At 61.8% G+C, this 25,166-nt stretch overlaps 1 protein-coding gene and 1 long non-coding RNA gene across 4 annotated transcripts in view; one reads left to right on the top strand and one right to left on the bottom strand.

The window, feature by feature from the left end:
- SLC9A3 (solute carrier family 9 member A3) overlaps nt 1-20,280 on the top strand; it is a 47,358-nt gene extending 27,078 nt beyond the window's left edge. The window contains exons 2-17 of one of the 2 annotated variants that reach the window (XM_017868362.1): nt 4,339-4,641; nt 6,416-6,576; nt 8,996-9,074; nt 9,526-9,703; nt 10,951-11,171; nt 11,773-11,975; nt 12,359-12,448; nt 12,652-12,722; nt 14,330-14,459; nt 16,892-17,004; nt 17,596-17,725; nt 17,890-18,066; nt 18,177-18,249; nt 18,563-18,673; nt 19,109-19,358; nt 20,159-20,280. In XM_017868362.1, the coding sequence (XP_017723851.1) occupies nt 4,339-4,641; nt 6,416-6,576; nt 8,996-9,074; nt 9,526-9,703; nt 10,951-11,171; nt 11,773-11,975; nt 12,359-12,448; nt 12,652-12,722; nt 14,330-14,459; nt 16,892-17,004; nt 17,596-17,725; nt 17,890-18,066; nt 18,177-18,249; nt 18,563-18,673; nt 19,109-19,358; nt 20,159-20,162 (2,294 nt within the window). In that variant the 3' untranslated portion in view covers nt 20,163-20,280. The other variant, XM_017868361.1, reaches the window with a different exon arrangement.
- Nucleotides 13,400-17,641, bottom strand: LOC108527215 (uncharacterized). Of its 2 annotated transcripts, XR_001884741.1 has the most exons (5): nt 17,555-17,641; nt 16,887-17,031; nt 16,627-16,725; nt 16,313-16,474; nt 13,400-14,429 (listed from the first exon to the last, which is right to left on the bottom strand). It is a non-coding gene; the product is annotated as an uncharacterized LOC108527215 (long non-coding RNA). The 2 variants fall into 2 exon arrangements; XR_001884740.1 differs by lacking the exon at nt 17,555-17,641 and having other exon boundaries at nt 16,814-16,947.
- Nucleotides 20,281-25,166: the final 4,886 nt, after the last annotated feature.

Raw genomic sequence — 25,166 nt, 5'->3', positions numbered from 1 at the left:
CCGGCCGGGCTGTTTCTGGGAGGCAGAGTTTAATCCTCCGGGACATGCTCCTGTTAAAGTAAAACCACAGGATTGACTGCGCTGTTGCATTTTTGTGGACTCGGCTGAATCTCTGTCACCTTGAAGGGTCCTTGGAGGCAGCGGAGGCCCCAGGCCTGACCAAGCCCCGTCCTTCTGTGCTCTGAGGGGTGTGACATGCATCGGCCGTGGCCTTCCTGAGGCCCCCGGGGCCCAGAGAGAAGCCCTTTCCGGCGCCCACTCCAGAAATGTCCGATTTGCCAGCGCCGGCCCTTCCTCCTCCAGGCACAGGGTTTGTAATTAGAACTAAAAGCGTCTGTCCCCTGTCGTAACCATCAGGCCGCCGAGCCATTGTGTGCTTAATTAGCTGTGACTCTCCAGCCTCGGCAATCAGTTACCTAAAGGCCTGCATGTCCCCAGGTTTGTCCCCTTGTTTGGAAGCCACACAGGCTGTGGCAGACGGACTCAGGGCCCGGCCCTGTCCACATCGGACCTGTGTACACACCAGCCCTGTCCACACTGGCCCTGTCCACATCAGCCCCGTCCACACTGGCCCCGTGTCCACACTGGCCCCCAGCCCTGTCCACACTGGCCCCGTGTACACACCAGCCCTGTCCACACAGGCCCTGTGTATACCAGCCCCTTCCACACCACCCCAGTCCGCACCAGCCCTGTCTACACCAGCCGCATCCATACCAGCCCCATCCACACTGGCCCCATAAGCAAAGGCTGGATTTTCCAGCTGACGAAGAACCTCGTGGCAACAGGAAGGATCAGTGCTCGGCAGGGGAGCAAGTCAACTGGACTCATCCACAGAACAGGCGGTCGCTCACGCGTCACCCACAGGTTGTCAGAGGCTGTTAGGCTGGGCCTCTCAGGAGACGCGGCTCAGGCTCACGCCTGCCCGGACGGTGGGGATGGGTGCAGCTCCTCCCCGGTGGGCAGGTGGGACCGCCACGTCCCATGCAGACAGACACAGGTGAGCTCCCAACTCAACACGCACACACCCTGAAGACTACAGGAGCTGCCCTCCGACGCCGCAGCACATGGGAAAAGGCGTGTCCAACACTCTTTCCAACCCCGGCTGGCAGAATGTTGGAAACCGCCGCCCTTTCGCCTACGCGGCGTTTGTGCGTGTGTATGTATATTTTCTCAGTGACTACCAAGGTCAGAGGATGTTTTCTGTGGATTTTCAGGGCTTACTTCTGAGCAGGAGTGTTTGGTCTGAAGCCAGCCTGTCCCTCACCCACCCGTGTCCTGGTTAACAGGCTTTTACAGTAACCAGCGGGCGCACTGGAGTGTGGCGGAGGGTCCGCAATGGTGCGGGGAGCACCCAGGTGTGAGTCCCCACGGCACAGAGTTGCGTTGTTGTTTTCGAAGACAAAGCTGGTCCCTGCATCCCTGCCCTGCTGGCCCCGCGGTTGTCTCGGGCGGCTTCACAATGGTGGTGATTGCTGTGAATCTGATTTGGGAAGACTGTGGCTAAAAGACCCAAGCCCTGAACAAAAAGACCCTGGGCCAAGTGTTTGCAGCCACCAAGGGCGAGTGCGTCCTGGAGCTCCGAGGCTCCCGCTGCTTCCCAGGTCTGACCTTTGGCCACAGTGCCCCCACCTGGGGGCGCACGGTCTCTGTGGTCACTGGATTTCATCCTCAAAGCAGCCCACATGCCGGCGGGCACCGAGGGGCCACAAGTGCCCCACTGGCTGCTCCACAAGCCCTATTGAACAAACACTGTCTCCTGGGTCTTGTGACCCTGGAAAGGGGAGGACAGGTGAGCCGGTTACCCCTACAGGAGCCAGCCTGGGACGTGGGCAGAGGCAAAAAATGTGCTTCGTGTAGAAAATAGCGGCCTGGGTGGGTCTCGCCAGGGGCTGGGCAGCCTCCAGGGGTCACCATCACCACGGCTGTGCCGGGCTTTGCTAGGCACTCGTGGGGCAGCAGCGGAGGTGACGACGTCACCAAAGACAGATGTGAGAGGCACAGGTTGGCCTGTGGGTGGGCAGGCGCTGGCACTGGGCACAGACCACCCTGGTTTTCCTAACACAGCTCGGGATACCAAGGCCAGGATTTACAGCCCTCAGGAAGGAACAGAAGGTGGTAAACTCCACTTCTCTCTGGACATTAATAAAGAAATCAGGAGACTGCAGATGTGGGAACACCTGTCCCAGGCCTTCCTGCACCACAGGGACCCCCCAGAGGGACTCCCAGAGGCCTCGGAGCCCTTAGTGTGCAGATTCCCAGGCCAGCCTAGGACCTACTGAGTCCTGGGTGTGGAGAGGGCCCCAGGCTGCCCTGAGCAGAGGCCACAGCCTTCCTCTCGCAGGCCTGGAAGGTGCCACCCATGTCTCTCTTCCCAAAGCTCTGTGAGGTCAGGTCTGTCCTCGGCCACCACAGGGACCAGGCCGTGGAGTCCAGAGGAGAGAGGCCCCTGTTTTCCTGCTGGGCTGCCAGCCCCATGAGCCCAGATCTGGGGAGGGCACTGCTGAGGCGGGGGCTGTCGGGGCCTGGGGAGGGCACTGCTGAGGCGGGGCTGTCGGGGCCTGGGGAGGGCACTGCTGAGGAGGAGGCTGTCGGGGCCTGGGGAGGGCACTGCTGAGGAGGGGGCTGTCGGGGCACGCGTTAGGGCCATCTGGGGCCTCAGAGAGCCTGTGGGGCACATGGTGGGGACAGGGGTCCACAGCAGGACCTCCGATCCTGAAAGCAGGAACCTCTGAACCCTGATCCCTCGCAGAGCTGGTGTTCTGCAATCTGGAGCAGCAGGCAGAGTTGCTGTCCTGGGGACGGGGTCGGGAGACTGCAGTGCAGTGCTGGTGACCGGACAGGTGTGGGGCTTGTGCCTGCCACCCTCCCCAGAGGGGCCCATGCCGCCCGTGGTATTTGGTGTAAGACCATCTGCAGGGAAGGGACGGCAAATCCAAAACAGCACCTTCCTCCTCTGGGCCAGCACCTGGCCCTGCCAGAGCTCCATAATTACAAGGGGAAAAACAGGCAGGGAGGGCCGAGCTCATCAGGGCCACGCAGTCAGGAAGGGTGGGACATGGCCGCTGCCTCCAGCTGTGCTGACACGTTCTTCAGAGGTGGATGGTCTGCGAGGGAGCCTCCCTGCTCCGGCTGCTCTGTGCTTAAATGGGGTCTCGGCCATCTTAGGAGACAACTTTCCTTTAAATTTCAAGGAAGACTTAATAACCAGCAGCTGAGGGAATGAAGAAGCTCATTATCCCTTACATCACCTAAGCCAGAGGACGCACCTCATTTGTCAGCCTTCCCACTATTTTGAAATCAGGCCGAGCGCAGGAATTCTCATCACCTTTTTTTTTCTGAGTCCAATTAAAACACAGGAGACGTGGCCCAGATAGGTGCCTGCACCCCCACCCACAGGGCAGGGCAGAGCCTCTAACTCCGAGGTCCTGGCAGGGGCGATGGTGCTGGGGAATGGGGTGAAGCACGTCGGCTCCATGGGGGGTCCCCAGGGCTTGCTGTCCACCCTCAAGCTCACCTGTGGAGAGTGGAATGGGTCACTGGCGGGACCCAGAGATCCTTCCTAGAAGGTCCCACCCAGGGGCTGTGGTCCCAGGAGAGGGGGCACGAGGAGAGGGGTGACAGGTGACAACCTCCGGAGGAGTCTGAAACAGAGCCAGCCTCAAGTGGGAGCAGGCTCTGGCCACGTCAGGGACAGTCAGCGTGAGCTCAGACCTTGGTCACCGAGGCACAAGGCACAGAGCGAATCAGGGACCCAGGGAGACCAGAACCAGCCGGGTGGGGGGACGGTAGTTCAGAGGCTCCCCACCGTCCACCCAGCACAGGCCTTCACCCCATAGCACCCGCACCCTCCTCCAACTGACTCCCTTCTGGGGGCTCCAGCAACTGCCCCTGTAGCTTCCTCCTTCCCAGCTCTCGGGCTCCCTGAAAAGTGGGGGGGCCTGCAGCTTTGAGCCCCGTGGGACCTGGTCACCTGGACCTCCCTCCTCTCCCCCGAGGGCCCTGACCTCCCTCCCCTCCCCTGTGGGCTTCCCCACCTCCCTGCCTTCCCCACAGGTCCCCCCTGACCTCCCTCCCCTCCCCATGGGTTCCCCACCACCTCCCTGCCCTCTGCCGCTGAGGCCCCATCCTACCTCCCCTCCCCTCCCCGGGTCCCACCCTGACTTCCCTCCCCTCGCCTGTGGTCCCCCAGCTTCGTCCCTCCCCCACAAGGTCCCCAGGACCTCCGCCCCCCCTCCCACGGCCCGGCCCTGCCCCAACATTCCTCCCCTCCCCACGGGTCCCCACACCTCCCTCCCCTCCCCTGCAGCCCAGCCCTGACCTGCCTCCCCTCCCCCGCAGGGTTCCACCTGTCCCACAAGGTCACCAGCGTGGTTCCCGAGAGTGCCCTGCTCATCGTGCTGGGCCTGGTGCTGGGCGGCATCGTCTGGGCGGCCGACCACATCGCGTCCTTCACACTGACGCCCACCGTCTTCTTCTTCTACCTGCTGCCCCCCATTGTGCTGGACGCCGGCTACTTCATGCCCAACCGACTCTTCTTTGGCAACCTGGGCACCATCCTGCTGTATGCCGTCGTGGGCACCGTGTGGAACGCGGCCACCACCGGCCTGTCCCTCTATGGTGTCTTCCTCAGCGGGCTCATGGGTGAGTCTGCACCGCAGCTGCCCCGGCCAGGGCTCAGGGTGGGGCCCGGGAGGGGCCGGGCTGACTCAGCTCAGAAAGGTTGGGGTGCCGCACCCAGGCCTCCAGGCGGTAAGTGTCGGGTGAGAAATGTGACTGGCAGCCCCATAGGCCCTCGTGGCCAAGGCCAGTCCCCTGTGGGTCCCCAGGCCCCAGCACACCTTCTGCTTGGGGAGGTGTTCCCATCTCAGCAGCTCGGCTGGGGGGCTGTAGGTGGCTGGGGGCTGCCTCTCAACTGGCCAGAGGTCGGGGTCCGTCCACACTCGCCGGCCACCAGGTCCCAGGGCGGCGAGGAAGACCATGGTCGGTCCACACTCGCTGGTCTCCAGGTCCCAGGGAGACGAGGAGGACCACGGTCCGTCCACACTTGCTGGCTTCCAGGTCCCAGAGAGATGAGGAGGACTGCAGAGCCTGGTGTATCGGGCACTGTTCCTCCTAGCCTGTGTGCCGGAGCCGCTCGGCCACCACCGCACCCATGTGGCTGCAGCCATATCTGGAGCCACAGCGGCCTGTGTGGTTTTGGTCTTGGTGACGCTGGCCAGAGGCTGCCGGGGCTTAGGAGCTCACAGCAAACTCGGGGTTTAGTCACCGCAGAGACGACCCCAATCCGTCCCCGCCCAGGCGCTAGCAAAGGAACCCCTGGTCAGGCCGCTCTCTGCTATCTCCTGGGGCCCGTCTGGCTCCAGGGACAAACCCCCCACAAGCCCGAGCCTCAGGCCAGAGGGGTGGTGGCTCCACTCCAGCCCAGCAGAGAGGCAGAAGCTGTGTGAGTGTGGGGGGGCTCGTTGGGGGCATCCCCTCCCTGGGTGGCCTCTCTCACACCCTCACGTCTCCTGGTCCCTGGACCCTCACGGCCGGGAAGGCAGCAGAGAGGCCAGTGTCCTCTGAGCCCTGTGGCCGTGAACGAGGGCAGGCTCTCGGGGCCATGTGGCCACACTCAGTTCCCTGAGGGTCCCCTGGAGCCTGGCACCCCCACATGGCCTCCATGAGGCCTGAACCCTGGGTTGAATGGCAAAGACTTGTGAAGGATGAGGCTGCATTTCAGTAAAACCTCCCCAGCGAGGGGCACCAGAGCCCACAGGCAGATGCACCAGAGCCCACAGGCAGATGCAGGGAGGGAAGCCGGCCGGGAGCTGGGGACCACGTGGACCCACGTCTTCCAGGTCCCTTGCTCCCACCGCAGCCCTGCACATCCCCACAGTCTGCCCCCACACCCCCAACAGCCCTCCCACCTGTCCCTCCCTGGCTGTGCCCCATGGTGCTGTGTGTCCCGGCTCCAGGCCTGTCCTAGGTCGGCCCCACTTGCTCCTCCTGGGATGTCACTCCAGGCGATGGGCCCCCATCCTTCCCCGGCATGCAGTCCCCCTGCACTCACCTGCCTCAGACACCTTCACTGCTGGGCTGGGAACCCTGGTGGTGTGGCGGGAGGGGCTTGATTCTCTCTAGGCTGCGCTGTGCCAGCTGGGGCCCCCATCCACCCAAATATGAAGGAGAGGGCCAGGGTCTGTCTGTCTGTCTGTCTTGCTCGGATGGGATGGGCCCCCTAGGAAGACACCAGCCTTCCCTGGAGGGCGCTGGGGGCCTGTGGGAGGGATGCAGGAGGCTGACCCAGCTCCCCATGCCACCAGAGCCAGCCAGACAGGCTCAGACCCCCGACCCGTAGCCGAGCCTCTCCCCTGGGCCCTCCTTCTCTGGTGGCGGGTCCTGCAGCTGCCCCATGGCCCGGCTTGTCTTCCAGGCGACCTGAAGATCGGGCTGCTGGACTTCCTCCTCTTTGGCAGCCTCATTGCTGCTGTGGACCCGGTGGCCGTCCTGGCTGTGTTTGAGGAGGTCCACGTCAACGAGGTCCTGTTCATCATCGTCTTCGGGGAGTCGCTGCTGAATGACGCAGTCACCGTGGTAAGTGACAGAACCACTGCTCCAGAGCAGCCGAGCCGTGGGAGGCCTGGGCCCCGTCTCACCCCTCATCAGTCAGTCAGTAAAGGGCGTGGAACTCTGTCGCCAAACTGCCCTCCCGGGGGCGTCCCGTCCCTCCACCTCCCTCCTCCCAGCTCAGAACCACTGGCGGCTTTCGCCAGGCTTCTTTGGATCTTTGAGTTCCTAGGCGTGGCTGGGCCTGCCCACTCCATAGCTTCAGCGTTAATGATGCCGCTGTTGAAATCCCACCCTCCTGGTCCCCAGAGTGTCTGTGACTTTGGACCCATAGTTACTGCCACCCATTCCTGAGTTCCTAAAAAATACATGAATGGCTGGGCACAGTGGTTCACGCCTGTAATCGCAGCACTGTGGGAGACCGAGGCAGGTGGATCACCTGAGGTCAGTTCAGCAGTTCGAGACCAGCCTGGCCAACATGGTGAAACCCCATCTCTGCTAAAAATACAGAACTTAGCCGGGGGTGGTGGCAGGCGCCTATAATCCCAGCTACTCAGGAGGCTGAGACAGGAGAATCGCCTGAAACCCGGAGGCGGAGGTTGCAGTGTGTGGAGATCACGCCACTGCACTCCAGCCTGGCGACACAGTGAGACTCCCATCTCCAATAAAATAAATACATGAATAAGCAAACAACAAAATGCCATAGGAACCGTGTAATCTGCCAGGGCTGCCGTAACAAAGTACCACAGGTCTGGTGCGTTGGACGACATTTATTCTTGCACTATTCCGGATCATGGTGTCAGTGCGGTGGGCTCCTGCGGGACCCTGGTCCTGGGCTTGAAGACGGTGCCTTCCTGTGTCCTCACGTGGCCGTCCCTGCGCGAATGTGCCCTAATCTCCTCCTCTTACAGCGACATGGGTCTGATTGGATCAGGGTCCACCCCGGTGACCTCACTGTGCTGTACTCCCCTCTGTAACACTCACATGCCCAGGTCCTGGGGAGTTTAACGTGGGAATTTCAGGGCCACAATTTGGCCCACGACAGAGGTGAAGGGAGGAAACAGCTGGTGCTGATGGCAGAGCACAGAGGTGTGTGGTCCCTCGAGGAGATGGTGTTCCAGGAGCTTGCCAGGCTCTGTGGGTGGGTGGGGGGATGGATGGTGCCTTCACAGAGGCCCAAAGGCCACATCAGCGCTCAGCAAGGCCAGGAGAAGATTCAGGAACCCTGAGGAACATGGTTGCCACTTCACAGTGGCAATTGTGACGTTTCAAAGCCAATCCCATCAAATGGGGCCACTGCCTCCCGGAAGTGAGTCATGGGGCGACCAGAGGGCACGTGCAGAGCGGCCCTCTTAGGAACCATCAGTGAGGCCAGCCCTGGGCCCGACCCTGGCGCCACCCCAGCCCCCACACTGCCCCAGCCCCGCGCCACCCCTGCCCATCCTCCCCCAGCCCTGAGGACCCTGCAGGCACAGCCGGAAGGAAGGGTGGGGTCAGTTTCCTCTCCCCTCTAAAAGTGCCTGCGGCTTCTCTAAGAAACCCGTCAGCTTCTCATGTTCCCTTAGGGTTCTGGAAAGAGGAAAGTCCTGTGGGTGTCACACACCAGATTGCAAAGATATCCTCAGGGGAATCTGGGAAGTGAGACTTAATCAGGAATACAGTGAAAGCCCTGTGTGCCCCGCAGCCCTGCAGCTCCCGTCTCTGTAGAAGTAAGAGTCTCCCAAGACGTTGTCTTCCCTCCCAGCTGGATTTTCATTAAAAAGCTCAGCTCCGAGAAGACCCCAAGAGACCCTGGGACCCTCATGGGCACCCCCCAACCCCAGCCTGTATTTGCAAACACAACTTACACACCTGCCCCAGGGTCCTCTTCCACCTTGACCAGAGCCAGAGACATAGAGCTGGGCGCAGAGCCAGGTTCTCCCCAGGGGCCTCGGCCCACCCTGGACGGCCCCGGCAGGTCCCACCTGCATCATTGCTTTGCTCGGCGTGGAGCCCAGGGTGTGGATAAGGTTTCCCCGCATTTTATCTTGGGGTCTTGCTGGACTAAGGTTTAAAAACACGCAAAGACAGCAGGGGCTAGAACCAGCACAGCAGTGAAGTCACTCAAACTGAAACCCTGGGTTTGTCTCCGTAAATGAGACTCAGAATTCGAATGGCAGGTGAGCTTTGCGGCTGCCCCTGTTTTGCAGAGGATAGGAAGAGGCCAGCTTTGCTCCCAAAGCTTCCGGTTCCCTCCAGAACATTCTTTTGCCCCCTGTGTCCTGCTGGCCTCTGGGCTCTGGCCTTCTCCCCTTTGGGGGCCATTGCCCCGTGATGATTTTCCTTCCAACGGCCTCGGGTGCCGTGGGCTCCACACTCAGACCATGTCCGGGGAGGCCCAGGCCCCGGAGAGGGGGTGGCGCTGACCAAGGACCACCCAACGCCCTGCCCGTCTCTGTCCCTGCAGGTCCTGTACAATGTGTTTGAATCTTTCGTGGCGCTGGGAGGTGACAATGTGACTGGCCTGGACTGCGTGAAAGGCATAGGTGTGTAGCCGTGGGTCACGGGGAGTGGGCGGCTGTGTCTCCTCTGGGGCCAACTGTCTTCTCTCCACGCCTGGCCCGCAGCCCATGCAGGAAAAAGCTTTGCACTCAAAGCTGCTGCACTGGGCCCTCTGTCCATGTCATGTTCCCTTCCAGAGTGATTCACACACGATTTGAAATGGTCCTGGGGATTCCTGGGTGTTTCCTGGAACAGGGATGAGGGCAGCCAGGTCTTCCTGGGAGAGACGGCCGGATGGGGCCTGGGGCCAGGCTCCCGGGGGCACAGGAAGGTCCTCTCTCCTGAGAGGTGCTGAGACCAGGCCTAGTCTCCAGGAGAGTGAGGAATCCACCCCCTTTCCCGGGGCTCCCGGCACTTCCGCGGGATCACCAGGCGGCCCCTGGCAAGGAAGGGCCCAGAAGGCCAACACGGCCACAAAGGGCATCTTCTCCCCAGTGTCCTTCTTCGTGGTGAGCCTGGGGGGCACGCTGGTGGGGGTGATCTTCGCCTTCCTACTGTCACTGGTGACGCGCTTCACCAAGCACGTGCGCATCATCGAGCCCGGCTTCGTGTTCATCATCTCCTACCTGTCCTACCTGACGTCCGAGATGCTGTCGCTGTCGGCCATCCTCGCGTGAGTCCCTCCCCCACACGCGAGCTTCTCCACGCCCTCCTGGGCCTGGTGGGGTGAGCCAGCCACGGGGACCCAGGCGCGGAGGGTGGTGCCAGCCACGGGGAGCCAGGCGCGGAGGGTGGTGCCAGCCACGGGGAGCCAGGCGCGGAGGGCGGTGCCAGCTGCGTGGACACGGGGGGTGTGCATGGCAGGAGCCCCAGGCTCCGCATCACCAAGTTCCCCATGAGCCTCAGCAAGGGGAAGTGGAAGGCCTGCCCTGCCCTCCGTCTGTCGTCTCGCCCGCTCTGTGGGTGCTCCCAAGCTGGCTGGGAGTTCAGTGTGGGGCGAAGAATTTGGTTTATTTAAATTTTAAAATAAGGAGTTGGCGTTTCCACTGAATTGTCCGTGGGCTGACAGCAGTACCCACCCTGAGACAGGTCAGGCGGTGAGGGACTTTGGAACCCTTTGTTGCCATCCCTGCTGGCAGGCAGCCCTGGTGCCCATATCCGCATGATGGTGACAGCTGCCTGTGGCCCCGCAGAGCCGTGGGCAGGAACCCTGGCGGCCCAGCCTGGCTCGGGAGGGAGAGGCCCCTCCCCGTAACCAGACGACTGTGACTNGGGTGGTGCCAGCCACGGGGAGCCAGGCGCGGAGGGTGGTGCCAGCCACGGGGAGCCAGGCGCGGAGGGCGGTGCCAGCCACGGGGACCCAGGCGCGGAGGGCGGTGCCAGCTGCGTGGACACGGGGGGTGTGCATGGCAGGAGCCCCAGGCTCCGCATCACCAAGTTCCCCATGAGCCTCAGCAAGGGGAAGTGGAAGGCCTGCCCTGCCCTCCGTCTGTCGTCTCGCCCGCTCTGTGGGTGCTCCCAAGCTGGCTGGGAGTTCAGTGTGGGGCGAAGAATTTGGTTTATTTAAATTTTAAAATAAGGAGTTGGCGTTTCCACTGAATTGTCCGTGGGCTGACAGCAGTACCCACCCTGAGACAGGTCAGGCGGTGAGGGACTTTGGAACCCTTTGTTGCCATCCCTGCTGGCAGGCAGCCCTGGTGCCCATATCCGCATGATGGTGACAGCTGCCTGTGGCCCCGCAGAGCCGTGGGCAGGAACCCTGGCGGCCCAGCCTGGCTCGGGAGGGAGAGGCCCCTCCCCCGTAACCAGACGACTGTGACTCTGTGCCTGCAGGCGCCAGGCCGTGGGGGGCTTAGCGGATGCAGGGCCCTCGGGCGCCGGGCCAGGTGGCCATGTCCTGAAGCGCGTCTGTCCCTGCAGCATCACCTTCTGTGGCATCTGCTGTCAGAAGTATGTGAAGGCCAACATCTCGGAGCAGTCGGCCACCACTGTGCGCTACACCATGAAGATGCTGGCCAGCGGCGCCGAGACCATCATCTTCATGTTCCTGGGTATCTCAGCCGTGAACCCGTTCATCTGGACCTGGAACACAGCTTTCGTGCTCCTGACGCTGGTCTTCATCTCCGTGTACCGGGCCATCGGTGAGGCGGGGCTGGGTTGCGGCCGTGGGACCACCGATCGGCGGGCACCATCTCCGGGAAGGTGCGGGCTTTCCACTGGGCCCAGCGAGATGGAGGTGCAGCCCCACGCGAGGCAGAGGAGGGGACCCAGTGGTGGTGTTCTCGGGGCTGGGGTGGAAGGCTCTGGAACCCCAAGGGAAACCACTTGGTTTCCCACTGACTCACCCTGGATGTGCCTCAAGACCGGGTCAGTGGCTTGGGAGATGGCCCTGCCCCTGCCCAGCCCCATCCCCCAGCACCCGTGTGTGTGATGCACGGAGCGTGTGGGGGAGACGCCAGGCAGCGTGTGGCTCCGGGTGGATGGTGACGAGGGACGTGGCATGGGGACGCTGTATCTAGGGTTGCCGCTGTTCTTCGTCAGCACACGCTTGGCCACTAAGACGCTGTCCCAGACGGGCTGGGGTCCCGCAGCTGGGAGGGCAGCCAGGGAGCTGAGTGCCACCCCATCCACAGGTGTGATCCCCACCCAGAGGCGTGGTCCCGTCCACAGGCGTGGTCCTGCCCACAGGTGTGGTCCCCATCCACAAGCGTGGTCCCATCCACAGGTGTGATCCCCCCACAGGTGTGGTCCTGCAGACCTGGCTCCTCAACCGCTACCGCATGGTGCAGCTGGAGCCCATTGACCAGGTGGTCCTGTCCTATGGGGGTCTGCGCGGGGCCGTGGCCTTTGCCCTGGTGGTTCTTCTGGACGGAGAGAAGGTCAAGGAGAAGAACCTGTTTGTCAGCACTACCATCATCGTAGTATTCTTCACCGTCATCTTCCAGGTGCTGCCCGGCCCAGCCAGCCCTGGGGTCTCGGCCCCGCCCGCAAGGGGTGCCTGGGCCCATCCTGTACTTCATGACAAGCATTTCCAGTCTCCAGACCCGAATTGGGTTTTATAATTTTAGTAACTGGGAGCCGTTTTGTAGGTTTTCACATGGCCCCACTGGGGAGGAAGCATCATTGTCCTAAAAACGTTCTTCCAGAGCCTTTGCTGGTGGATGAGGCCCCGGGTGCTGCTTCCTCCTCTGCAAAGCAGGGGTGCAGGTTGCTGGGCATCCGGAGAGCAGGGAGGGCATCTGCGAGCCCCGGGGCAGGCAGCTCTGTGTGGGGCCAGCAGGATGTGGGGGGCTGCCTGGCACCAGGGTCACGAGACCCCCTCCTCCAGGGCCTGACCATCAAGCCACTGGTGCAGTGGCTGAAGGTGAAGAGGAGTGAGCACCGGGAACCCCGGCTCAACGAGAAGCTGCACGGCCGCGTACGTCCGGGGCTGGGGGATGGCGAGGGGCACCGCATGTTCCTCAGGGCTGGGCCTGGAGGGGAGGGGAGGCTGCGCCTGGGGCTGGGGGGCTCGTGAGGGGGGCTGGTGGGCTCCTCGGGGCTGGGCCGGGAAGGGAGGGGGTCACATCATGTTCCCCGGTTGGCCGCCCCGAGATGCTCACATCTTTCTTCTCTTGAAAGGCTTTCGACCACATCCTCTCGGCCATCGAGGACATATCCGGACAGATCGGGCATAATTATCTCAGAGACAAGTAAGTGACTGGGACTGCCCTGGCTGTGCCACACAGCCCGGCTTCTGGAAACATCCTCCACTTGGAAGAGGTGGAAGCCACATGCGTAATTGTCTGAGTCCAGGGTTGGTCAGGGCTCTGGTGCCCCATGAGGCCAGGTGCCAGGTGTGCCCCCAGACACACAGGTGCTGCCGAAAGGAGTTGGTGGAAGCAGTTGGGGCCACCGAGTGAGGGGATGGAAGCTGAATTCCCTGTGCTCCTTCCAGGGAATAGAGACGCCCTCTCATGTGGCCCAATTAATTCCAAATAGTTAAGTTACGTAGGAATTGAAAGTCAGGAAAATGGATTATTTCCCCCATGTCATAAATTGGGTTAGTATCAGTCAACATTTAAAATGATTTTGTCTGGCAGGGCTCAAGCCTGTAATCCCAGCACTTTGGGAGACTGGGGCAGGCAGATCACTTGAGGTCAGGAGTTAGAGAAAAGCTTGGCCAACATGGTGAAACCCCGTCTCTACTAAAACTACAAACATTAGTCATGGGTGGTGGCGGGCGCCTGTAGTCCCAGCTACTCAGGAGGCTGAGGCACAAGAATCACTTGAACCCGGGAAGTGGAGGCTGCGGTGAGCTGAGATTGCGCCATTGCACTCATGCCTGGCAACAGAGCGAGACTTCGTCTCAAAATAAAAAAAGATTTTGTCCATTAAGCTGAAATCGCCTATGTTTTATTATAAAATACATTTGACACTTACAATAAACCCAGTAAGTAGCACATACAATTTGCACTGGGTTCCTATTTTCTGGGCGGTCTGTTTGGTGGGGGTGGAGGCACTGGGAGGTGTGGCCACGTGGCTTCACAAAGCTCAGCTGCGGTTCTCCGTGGCCACAGTGACTCTGCTCCAGGTACCCAGTACCCGACTCCTTGGCCTCCCAGGGGCCATCCCAGGGGTCTCAGAAGGCAGGCCTCAGTTAGCTTTGACTTCTTGGTATGGCTAAAACTCAACCTGCACAGAAGAGCTGCTATTGCTGCCGCGGGGCCTGCCCAGGTGTGAGTACACAAGCTCACCGGGGCCCACCCTCTGCCCCGGGGGGCAGCTCTGGCGGCCACCCCCATGTTCAAGAGTGACAGGCATCACCTCCTTGTGCCCCAAAGTTTCCTCTAAGTCCAGTCAGGCCACCATCCCTTCTGATCTGGATAAACAGCAAATACTCTAATTCTGTTAGGCTAAAAAACTTCACTCTGGTCAGCTTGGCTCTCGCAAGTCTAAGGGCTCAGGGCGTCTGTCCACCCCCGTCTTTCCTCCTGTGCAGCTGAAAAGTACCCCCCATGTGGCTGGAGCCCCCTTGCCCGACCAGGCCTGATGCCCACCCTCTCCTGAGCCACCCTCTGGAGGAGGCGGCTGCTGGAAAGCGGAATGCAATTTCACGTGCCTCTAACGGCCTCCATCCAACAGGACAGGCGGGAGAACGGCGGATGGCCTGGGCGCGTGCCAGGGGCTGCTTCCCTCATTTTAAATGCGCCTGCAGGGTGGTTACAGCAAATAAAATTCAGGAGAGAAGTGGCTGGCTACAGTCTGGGCTCCAGGGCGCCTGTCGCCTGAGGCTCACACCTGAGGTTTGTCCCTACAGGTGGTCCCACTTCGACAGAAAGTTCCTCAGCAGGGTCCTCATGAGACGGTCAGCCCAGAAGTCTCGAGACCGGATCCTGAATGTCTTCCACGAGCTGAACCTGAAGGACGCCATCAGCTATGTGGCTGAGGTAGCCGAGCCGCTTGCTCCCTCTGTTGGGTCAGGGGTGCAACAGGCTTGGGCACTGGCTGTGGGCGCCATGGGGGCAGTGAGGAGAGGCCCCTGCACCCGCGTCCCAAGGCCAGGCCCACCCCAGAAGTTCACAGGAGGCTGATGGGCCTTTGATGCCCTGGGAATCCCAGCTGGCTGTCACATGGGGTAAACTGAGTCACGGAGTCCTGGTGACTGCGGTGCTGGTGGGGGTGAGCGCTGAGGGTAGGTCCTAGGACCCTGAGCTCCCTTGCTTTCCCTGGAGATGGGAGTGGACAGTAAGCAGGCAGGCTGTTATGGGACCTGGTCCTAACAGTTGGGCCTGGCCCAGCACACACAGGTGCCCACAGACCCACATGCACAGGCGGAGGGGCAGCAGCAGGGCTGTCTCCCACCGTGGGCCGGCCGTGGCTCTGAGGCTGCCCCAGCATCTCCCAGTCCACTGTGAACAAGCCTCAGCATCCGCAGAGCCATCTGCTTCAGAGACCAGAGGCCAGGCGCCCCACCCAGACCTGGGGCCGCTGCCACCCCTGGCTTCCGCACCTGCCTACTATGACAGGTGGGCCTCAGCCTCCCCAGCCTGCCCTGACCTCCCCAGGGGCACTCTGGCTGCAGGAATTGCACAACACAGGGCCTGGGGCACAGCTGCAGGGATTCTGCTCCCTCTGGGCCCTGCAGCTCCTCCCTAAGGACAGAGTCCTCCCTAGTGAGCTTTGGTGCCCTTGTCCAGCAGCCGGTCAGGGTGGGTGCGAGAGGGAAAGGCCTGTCCTGCCAAACCCTGCAGACCCTCACACAGAGGGTCAGCGGGGGCCGGGAAACTCCATTCATTCAGATAGAATGATTCTGCCTCTACTGATGTGCATTCACCCCAGATGTGCCACCCATGACTGGGGCCACGCCGAGTGGCAAGGCGCCTCCTGGCAGAGGGCATGGGGGCCTGGGGCTGTCAGGAGGGGTAGCCAGTGCAGATCAGGAAGGAGGGCCCCTGGACCAGGCTCCACACAAACCCCCAAACCACAGGCCCGGCAAGTGAGACAAAGTTCAGATACCCTGGCCCAGGAGGCCTGGAGCCTGGCTGGAGAGTGGGAAGGGGCAGTGGGGGCTCTAGCTTCTGGCGGGCTTCCCTCGCCCCCACATGGGTGACAAGGTCAGTAGGCGGGCCTTGAACCTCTCCCCCAACCCCACCAGCCACCATCCTTGACCCATGACCCATGACCACGACCCTGGGCTCAGCTGCATGTGGGGAGCCTGTGGGTGCCTCCTGGTCACTCAGTAGCCGGGGTCTCCACACCTGGGATGGCGTCCGCCTGCCCGATGTTCCTCCTGGCTCTCACACAGGGCAGCTGCTCTCTCTCCCTGCGCCCCCCACTCCATAGTGTGGGGCTCGGCAGGGGCAGGGGAAGTGGTGTGGGGAACAGCCCCTCCAAAGACCCCATGTGCCCGGGTGCTCCAGCCCTCGCCTGTGCCTGCCCAGAGTGGCGGCTGGCACTGTGGCTCCCCTGACCCTCACGTCTGTCTTCACGGGGTGGCAGGAGAGGGACAGAGGGACAAAGGTCATACAGAAGACGCTGGATTTAGAAGCAAAAGAGCAGGCAGAGGGCCCTTAGAACAATGACCTTCAAAGCCCCCCAGAGTGGGCAGTGAAGTGGGGACCACATGTTCAGTGGGAGCAGCGGTCCCCGCCCGACCCCGGGGGCTCTCCTGGGAGCGTCCTGCATGCTGCAAGGCGGCGCGGGTGCCCACCTGGCGAGGTCTGAGCGCAGTGAGCTGACGTTCCCTCCACACCTGTGCCCCCGCTGGCCCTGGGGACCCTGACTGCAGCCACAAGCCCACCTTGCCCTGCACTCCTCCACAGCCTCACGCTCTCCAGGCTCTGCCATCAGGCGGGTGGGGTCTGAGGACACACAGGCGGCCCCACTGCCGTCGTCTGGCACTCAGCTGTGCGGCTTCTGTGCCCCATCGGGCTCTGCTCCGTTCCCTTGACCTGATTCATTTCTGGACATGAGGCCAATGGGGTTTTAGGGCCTCTGGCAGGGACAGGGGCCACTTCTGATTCTGCATATCGACAGTTTCCCTAGACACCCCCCAAGTCCCAGGCAGCTTTACCCCTTCACACTCAGACCACTGTGTCCTCCCACAAGCATTACCTCTGCCCAGTTCAGGCAGCAGTCTGGCTGTGGTCTCAGACAGATGGACAGAGGCTCAAAATCTGATCTCCTGGTTTTGGCATCTCCTCCCCTCTGCAGCTGTGAGGGGAGAACCTGGGGCTCAGGTCTCAAGGCCTTCCCTGGGCCCCGAGCTCTGGGCACTTCCCCGCTTCCCCCCAGGGCATACAACGACAACAGATGCCACAGGTCCGGGACCTAGGGCTTGGCTGCTCAGGCCAGTGACCGGGCTGCTTCCTGACCATAGGGAGAGCGCCGCGGGTCCCTGGCCTTCATCCGCTCCCCCAGCACCGACAACATGGTCAACGTGGACTTCACACCACGATCATCCACTGTGGAGGCCTCTGTCTCGTACCTCCTGTATGTGGCCATGGTCATGCAGCTTCCCTGGGGAAGAACCCAGCTGAGAGTCACAGACGGGGCTGGGGTGGCTCCTGGCTTGGGGGTGGCATGGGGGAGTGGAGGGGTGCAGAAAGAGGGGCTGGGTGTCCCCTCCAGCAAGAGCTCCCCTATGTTATGTGGTGGCCAGACTCCCTTAGTGCTGGATGCAAGGTGAAAGGGAGGGGCAGCAGCAGATTGGGGGCTGGGCCTGTCTGCCCCCGGCCAGGAGCAGCCTGTCCTGGTCCCCATGCCACCCCTACTGCCCCTTCAGCCATGGGCTCCACAGCTCACGGCCAGTTCTCATGGGAGGTCGGCTCTGCCAGCTGTGCAGATGCCAGGGTCCCCAAGTCTGACAGCCAGGGCTCTGGAGGGGGACCAGTGAGGAGGGGGATCCACCTCAGAAAGGAGGCCGGGAAGGCCTCGTGGGGAGTCAGCCTAGGCCCCGAGGGGAGAAGGGGCTGACCAGGTGGCCCCGTGCCCCAGCCGGATACCCGCCTTGGGAAGGCGAGGGGTGCGCAGGAGACCCCACCCTGAGAGAGCCTGTGTGGCTCAGCGCTGGTCCCTGTGCAGGAGAGAGAACGTCAGCGCCGTCTGCCTGGACATGCAGTCTCTGGAGCAGCGGCGGCGGAGCATCCGGGACGCGGAGGACATGGTCACGCACCACACGCTGCAGCAGTACCTGTACAAGCCGCGGCAGGAGGTGGGCCCCGTGGGCTGGGGGCCGGACGCGCCTGCAGGGACCCCTGTAGGGTGGCCTCCTCATCTCCCCCCAGGACCACGGGGATCCATGCTCAGCCCCTGTGGCAGGAGGGCGGGAGTGTCCGGTGCTGGGCACAGCTGTGACCTCCGTGCCCAACCCTGCAGTACAAGCATCTGTACAGCCGGCACGAGCTCACGCCCACGGAGGACGAGAAGCAGGACCGGGAAATCTTCCACAGGACCATGCGGAAGCGCCTGGAGTCCTTCAAGACGACGAAGCTGGGGCTCAACCAGAACAAGAAGGCGGCCAAGATGTACAAGCGGGAGCGTGCCCAGAAGCGGGTGAGGCTGGGTCACCAGGAGGCTCGGCGGGGCTGGGGCCTGGAGCAGGGGCAGTCCGGGCCGGTGTGGCTGTGTCGGGGTCTGTGAGCAGCTTCACGTTTGCCCCACAGAGAAACAGCAGCATCCCCAATGGGAAGCTGCCCACGGAGAACCCTGTGCAGAATTTCACCATCAAAGAGAAAGGTGCGCTGGGGGCCCTGCGGGAAATGCTGGGAGCCACCACCTCCCAGCCCCAGCCCTCCCCTCTCGGGGCCCTCCCGCCACTCAGGCAGGGGAGAATGGGCCCCAGCTGCAGACCCATCCAGGATGGGATTCCAGGGGTGCTGCCCTCCAAGTGGGGTCCCTCCTCGCCCTCCCCCAGCCCTGCGGTTTAGCCCTTCTCTCTGTGGGTCCCGACCCCTTGCACCTCTGGGCACAGAGCTGATGGACACGGCTGACCGGCTGTGAGGACAGCCCCCTAGTGACCCCAGTCCTCATCCTAGCCTGTCTCCTCCAGACTTGGAACTTTCAGACACCGAGGAACACCCCAACTATGATGAGGAGATGAGCGGGGGAATCGAGTTCCTGGCCAGTGTCACCAAGGACACAGCATCCGACTCCCCTGCAGGTGGGGACAGGGCACAGGCGTCATGGACCAGGGAGGGGCAGCTCTGCCCCAGGAGGGAGCTCAGTCATTGGACCAGGGGCACTGGGACCTGGGGGGGGGGTCTCCTGTGGGTTCTCAAGGGCCCTGCCTGGCACCTCGAGTGCCTCCTCAACCAACTCGGAGGCTGCTGTCCCAGGAGACGTGGGCCGGGCAGGGAGCAGGCGGGGTGTGTCTTGAGAGAAGGGAGACCTCACCTGTGCTGCCTGTGGTGTGTGGGGTCATGGATGTGGGGCAAGGGCCTGCAACCTGAAAGGCACGTGACCCTAACCTTCCCGGTGATCCTATTCCAGGTGACCCTAACCTTCCAGGGCACCCAGCAGGTGACGGCCCCCGCGAGGCCTCCCCTGCCGCCGCAGGGCTCCCAGGAGGCTGAGCGGCCGCTGCCCTCTCTCCTAGGAATTGACAACCCTGTGTTTTCTCCGGATGAGGCCCTGGACCGCGGCCTCCTGGCCAGGCTGCCGCCCTGGCTATCTCCCGGGGAGACGGTGGTCCCCTCGCAGAGGGCCCGCACACAGATTCCCCACTCTCCCAGCACCTTCCGCCGCCTGACGCCCTTCCGCCTCAGCAGCAAGTCGGTGGACTCCTTCCTGCAGGCAGACGGCCCCGAGGAGCGGCCCCCCGCCGCCCTCCCCGAGTCCACACACATGTAATGCTCCCGGGCCTCCCGCCACCTAACCCCTCTCTCCGCAGCTCCTCTCCCTCCAGGTCTCCGCCTCGCGCTCTCTCTCTCCTCCTCCCTGGACCTGAACCTGGCTCGCTCTCTCTCTCCAGCAGCCCCTATTCCTCCTCTAGCGCCCTGCTGGCCGCACCTCCCTCAGGAGCCCGGACAGACTCTGGCGTCTCTGCTGCTCCCACGGAGCTGAGGGCCCCAGGGCCGCCTGTGATTTCCTTTAGGTGGCTAGTCCGCGAGTCCAAGTCCTGCACTCCCAGGGAGCTGAGAGCAGGGCTAGTGGGAGCCAGACGCCCTGGGTCCCCTATCCTTCCACAGGGATACAGGGAGGGCCGGCCCCGCAGACCTGGGCTCTGCCTCCAGCTCAGAGCGCGCCACAGGGTCTGGGCTTTGTGAGCTCCCTCTGGGGGCCTGGGAGGCACCCGGGGAACGCCAGGGCGGTTTGAGATGGAGGAAGCAGGTTTCCCCCTTGGGGACCTTGACCTCCCACGCTGCAGGGACTGGGGCGGGACCTTCCTGCACAGAGAAGGCCGCTGTCCCGGGACCCCCGGCGGTGGGACGTGGCCGGGCCAGGGTGGGGCTTCGCTGTTGCTGCTTCCGCCTCTGCCCTGCGAACCGGGTCCTGGGAGGAGGCCCCGGCGGACGCCGAGCCCGGGGTGCGCGGCGGGAGGGGAGGCGAGAGCCGCCGGGCTCGGGGAGAGCTAAACCGCCCGGAGACGCCCCTCCCGCCCCAGCGCCCGGGCTCCGCGCGTCGCTCACGCCCTGCTCTCCCGCAGGTGACACCGGCTCCGACACGCCGCTGACTAAACGCTCGTCCCCGCGCCATGGGCCGCCAGCCGCGGCCGCCGCCGCCCCGGAGACGCGCCCTAATCCCCGCGCGGGTTACAGCGGGCCGCGCGCCCCGAGCCCCTTCCCCCGCCGCTGCGCAGAACCCCGAGAGCGCCGCGCGCGCCCCGCCAGAGCCGCCCGAGCGCGAGCCGGGGCGGGGCCTGCACGGGGGCGGGGGCGGGGCCGAAGCGCCGGGGACTGCCGAGTGCGCACGCGCGTTCGGCGGCGGCGCGCCGCGTGCACAGCCGGCGCTCGTCCAGCGGCCCCCGCGCGGGCCGCCGCCCGCCCTGCTGAAGCTGGCGTCGCTGCCGTCCCTCCGTTCACGCCTCTCCGCACGCGCTGGAGCAGGAGGAGGACGCCGCTGTAAAGCCGCCGGCGGGAAGTGGCACGCCGCCACGGCTGGCGGCTCGCGCCCTTTCCCACCGCTGCCGGGAACCGGAGGCTCGCCCAAAACGGATTTGCGTGAAACCAGCCCAAGGCTCCGGGCCCCCACCCCCGAGCCCCCGCACCTCTCCCCGGGGACCGATTCAGGACCTCCCGAGCCGCCAGGTACTCAGGGCCAGACCTGCAGCGGCTGGCAGGCCCGCCCGCAAGCGACCCTGGGCCGAGCGCCGTTTCCAGGTCCTCGCCAGGTCTTTTGAGCTGTCAGGTAAAGTGGCAGGAACGCTTCCGTCTACTCAGCGGCTTGGGGATTTAGACTCCTAGAGCCAGCAACCTGCCTCGCTTCCCCCCCCCCAGGTTCAGTCCTGCCCGCGCCCGGTCTCAGGGTGGCGCCCCCCGGGCATGCCCGTCCCCACAGACGAGGTCTCCGGCCTGAGCTGTCCCACCTGGCCCGGAGGTCGCCCGGGGGGTCCCTGGCTGGGTGAGAGGTGGCCGGCGGGCGGCGCTTCCAAGAAATCACAGCCGTGTCCTTAAGGACTGTGGGGCCCCAGCAGCTGCTCCTGGCACCCCTTGAACAAAGCAGGGCGAACCAAGGGGCATGGGAGGGGACCCAGGCACCGTCCCCCTCACTAGGCACTCAGGCCCTCCAAGGAGGACCTGCTGAGACCCCTGGCCCTGTTCTTGAACCCGGACGCCTTTCCCACCCCTTCCAGCATCCCAGGGCGAGGGCCTTGACAGAGCTTCTGTCCTCTGCAGGAATGACATCCAGCCTGAGTTTCCTGGGAGGCACAGTCCCTTGAGTGGGCGGTAGGCCGCGGGTGGCCGACCTGGGGAGGGGCTCTGAGTCCATCATCCCTCAGAGGCAAGTCTCACAGGGTCCAACCACCTGAAACCCATGCCTGCACGGTGGAGGTGGGACACTCCTAGGGGCTTTTTTTTTTTTTTTGAGACGGAGTGTCTCGCTCTGTCACCCAGGCTGGAGTGCAGTGGCCAGAATCTCAGCTCACTGGCAGCTCCCCTCCCGGGTTACGCCATTCTCCTGCCTCAGCCTCACGCGTAGCTGGGACTACAGGCCGCCCGCCACCATCGCCGCATTTTAGTTTTTGTGTTTTTTTAGTAGAGACGGGGTTTTCACCGTGTTAGCCAGGATGGTCCTCGATCTCTGACCTCGTGATCCGCACGTCTCGGCTCACCAAAGTGCTGGGATTACAGGCCTTGAGCCATGCCGCGCCGGCCCCTCCTAGGGGCTTTTCTAAAGCCAGACCTCGTAGCTCCTTGCTCAGGAAAATAGACCTATTCACGTCTTTAGATCCAGTGTTTGACAGTCCACCAGTAAGGAGGAGTTCTTAAGAGTTCCTATGTTGACTGAATATTGCACATTGAGTCCCTGGTGGGAAAAAAGTCCACAATTTCCCATTGATAGCTTCTTACTGTTTAAAAGGGAAGCCTCAGCCACACAAAAGCCTCCATGCCCCTGCTTCAGAGAAGCTCTCGACCTAACTGCAGTCACTGGTATTTGGGTACAGATCAAGTGCAGTGACTTTTGGGATTCAGTGGTCACTGTCCACACTTGGCAGGCATTCAACCAACTCTGAGCACAGAAATGCAGCCATCCCTCGATGCAAGCAAAGCTGCCCGGTCAGTGACCTTGCTGGACAGATCCAAGGCAGCCCTGGTTCCCTGCTGCAGCACCATCCCTGATGTTCATTTGGAGCAGGCCGGGGCCTGGCCTTCTCAGGCAATGAGTGGTGTTCCCACAGGCCCCCAGTTTGTTCCCCATCTGCACTGCTGGGAGGTCTCCAGCCTGACCAGAGGAGTAAAGCTGCTTTCCAAGTGCCTGTCTGTGCCTCGGAGAACAAGCCCAGAAGCGTCGCGCGGCCCACAGCAGCAGTGCGCATGATTCCCAGGTGCTGAACAACTCCCCCTGGATCCTTGGGCCTGCATGCTGAACTCCTGTCTGCAGAGTCAGAAGCTGATCCAGGCAACAGCTTGCCACTCCGGTCGCTCTCCCTGGACACCCAGTTACCAAAGTCCAGCAAAGAAGATGCGGTATTCACCTACCTGATCTCCACATGGTGAACACAACACTCTCACCACACCTTCCCTTGACCAGGTCAGTCTTCAGCATCCGGGGTAGGCAGGCAGGCCGTTCTGTGGTTTACGAGAACCGCAACACAGGCTAAGCACAAACATGCAACCCAGAGTCCAATGGAGAAAACCTCCACTCGCAGAAGCCAGGCCTGCACCCACCAGGTGATGCAGCGCGCGCGGGCCTGTGGGGTGCCAGAAGCCAAGTGCTAGGGACTTCATCATGATGGGAACCCCAACATTCCTGTCACTGCTGTCAAACAGAAGGTAAACAGTCTTAATGAAGATTTTCCTTAGGAAAACTTGTAAAACTTTTATTAGGATATTATTTTATTTAATACTGAACTTGGCCTACTTTGGTAATAGACTATAAACAAATTGAGAAGATCACTATTTCTCCACTTCTGTATTTCTCAAAAAATTTTGTTACAGAGTCAATATACTGTGTACTATTGATCTATTGTAAAGCAAAGAATTTCATCATCAAACAAAACTATTTTAAATGTAGTGAATAATTGTGTAAGTTTGTTAATTTTGCAGCTGTAATATTAATCAAACTTTGTGTAATTCTAATCACAAAATGACGTGCCTTAAATGCTCCTCAGCTGTGGGTTGGCAGTGTCCAGACAGGGAGGGCCCATCACCGAAATCCTGAACGATCGCTAGACCAATTCTATTAAAAACATTTCAAGGCATTTTGGGTGCAAACTTTGTTTATAAATGAGAAATCATTTACCTACGAGAATTTAAGGAGCAGTCTCCTGTAGGCAGACATCACTTTGCCCAAAAATTAGCACGGACACAGACGTGTGCATGCGTGTGTGCCGTGTGTGTGCACATGTGCATGTGTGTGTGCTTGTGCGTGTGCTGTTGCTGCCCTTCCTAGCTGGTGTGAGGAAGCTGCTGGACATGGCTGTGGAGCAACCCCTGGATCTGAGCATAGCCCCTCTGGTGCAGACAGATGTCAGAGCCCCCTGGGGAGGGTGGGAGGGAGTAGCTAAGGCATAGGGTGGGATTCGGGTAGTGGGAACAATGCTCACCCAGGCCTGAGCAGGAGGATGAGGTGCCTGAGACACTCAAGTGGCCTAGAGCAGGTGGGCCTGGGCTGGAGAGAGGTGGGCTGAGAGTCTAGAGCCTGGATGGCTTGACCCTTCTGGGGGCTGGGGGCAACCAGGATTCCCCAGGTGGGAAGGCGATGCCTGCCAGCTTCCTCTGGACAAAAAGGAGCCCCATGTACCTGGGCCCTGCGTTTTGGGGGTGCCCTTACAGCAGCTGAGACTGGAGTCAACAGACGTGGTCCGTGAACAGCAGCAGAGCCTCATCGCTGAAGAGACATGGGAATCCCTGTCTGAAACCTCCCGCCTGCCCCCCAGTAAGAGGAGATCAAGGAGCTGCCCTAACTTGAAAGACACCCTTTCGACCAAGGGCCGAGTGGCCTGGAGGCCACACCCGGTGGAAGGGGCGCGAGTCCAGGGTCCCGGGGATGAGCTGCAGCCACACCAGCCCTACCTGTGCATCCACTTCCCTGATGGCCACTTTGCAACCAGATGCTCCCGTGCAGGCCGCAGGCACCGGTCTTCCGTTTGGGTGGCCACAGGCCTCACCCCGGCATCCTGTAGTGCGTGGGGTGGAGATAACCTTCCCCTGGTATCAGGGTGGACACCCACTGCCCAGGCACCAAACACTGCCTCTGCCAGAGCCATCCCCACACCTTCCCGTACATTCTGGCTGGCGTCCTGTCCCCCAAATCATGCACATCAGTGGTCCCAGAACTTGCTGTCTGGTTTCAGCTTGGCCTCCAAGGCCGAGTAGCCAAATGCTTGGTCCACTGTTATGGCAGGCACCCCTGAAGTGGATGTGACTGGTGACTAGTGACCGTGGGGCCCAGTGGTGACCCTCACACAGAATTAGAGCAAAACACCAGTGAGGGCTGCACACTCACCACCATTCGCCCTGGGCACTCATTCCAGAAGTAACAAGAATTCCCTCTCGGGGAAAATAAACACATTTTTCATTCTCATAAGGGGCACTCTGATGACTGTGAACACTATGAATTTTATTCATTCATATGCATTTATTGAGCACTTACTGTAAGCCAGGTGCACTCAAGGCCTGCTGCTGAGCGGGAAGCTGGGTTACCAGGCACATGGAACAGCACGCCCGCTGGATGCTCTGGGAGGAGCACCCCCTTCTGAGTCCCTGTTGCTCCTCGGTTACTTAGCTTCACTTAAGTTTCAATTATTTCAAGAAAAAGTCTCATTTGTGAATTTTCACATCTTGTGAGGATGAAATAAAAGTAGAATGTCAACTCTGCCATCTCAAAAACGTCTTGAGAACTAACAAAGCGTGTCCTCAGGCTGGAGTACCTGCGGCCCATGGGCAGCCACGGGAGGTCCTCACACCCACCTGCACTGCTTGGGGCCCATGGGCCAGACTTGCGGGGTCCTCACAGGAACAGATGGGCCCGCTGACACCCCCGTCTCTCCC

Source organism: Rhinopithecus bieti, unplaced genomic scaffold, assembly GCF_001698545.2.
Source record: "Rhinopithecus bieti isolate Rb0 unplaced genomic scaffold, ASM169854v2 scaffold_2453, whole genome shotgun sequence".
NCBI classification, from domain to species: Eukaryota; Metazoa; Chordata; class Mammalia; order Primates; family Cercopithecidae; genus Rhinopithecus; species Rhinopithecus bieti.
Note: the sequence above shows the minus strand (reverse complement) of the source record. Positions and strands in the feature narration are given on the sequence as shown.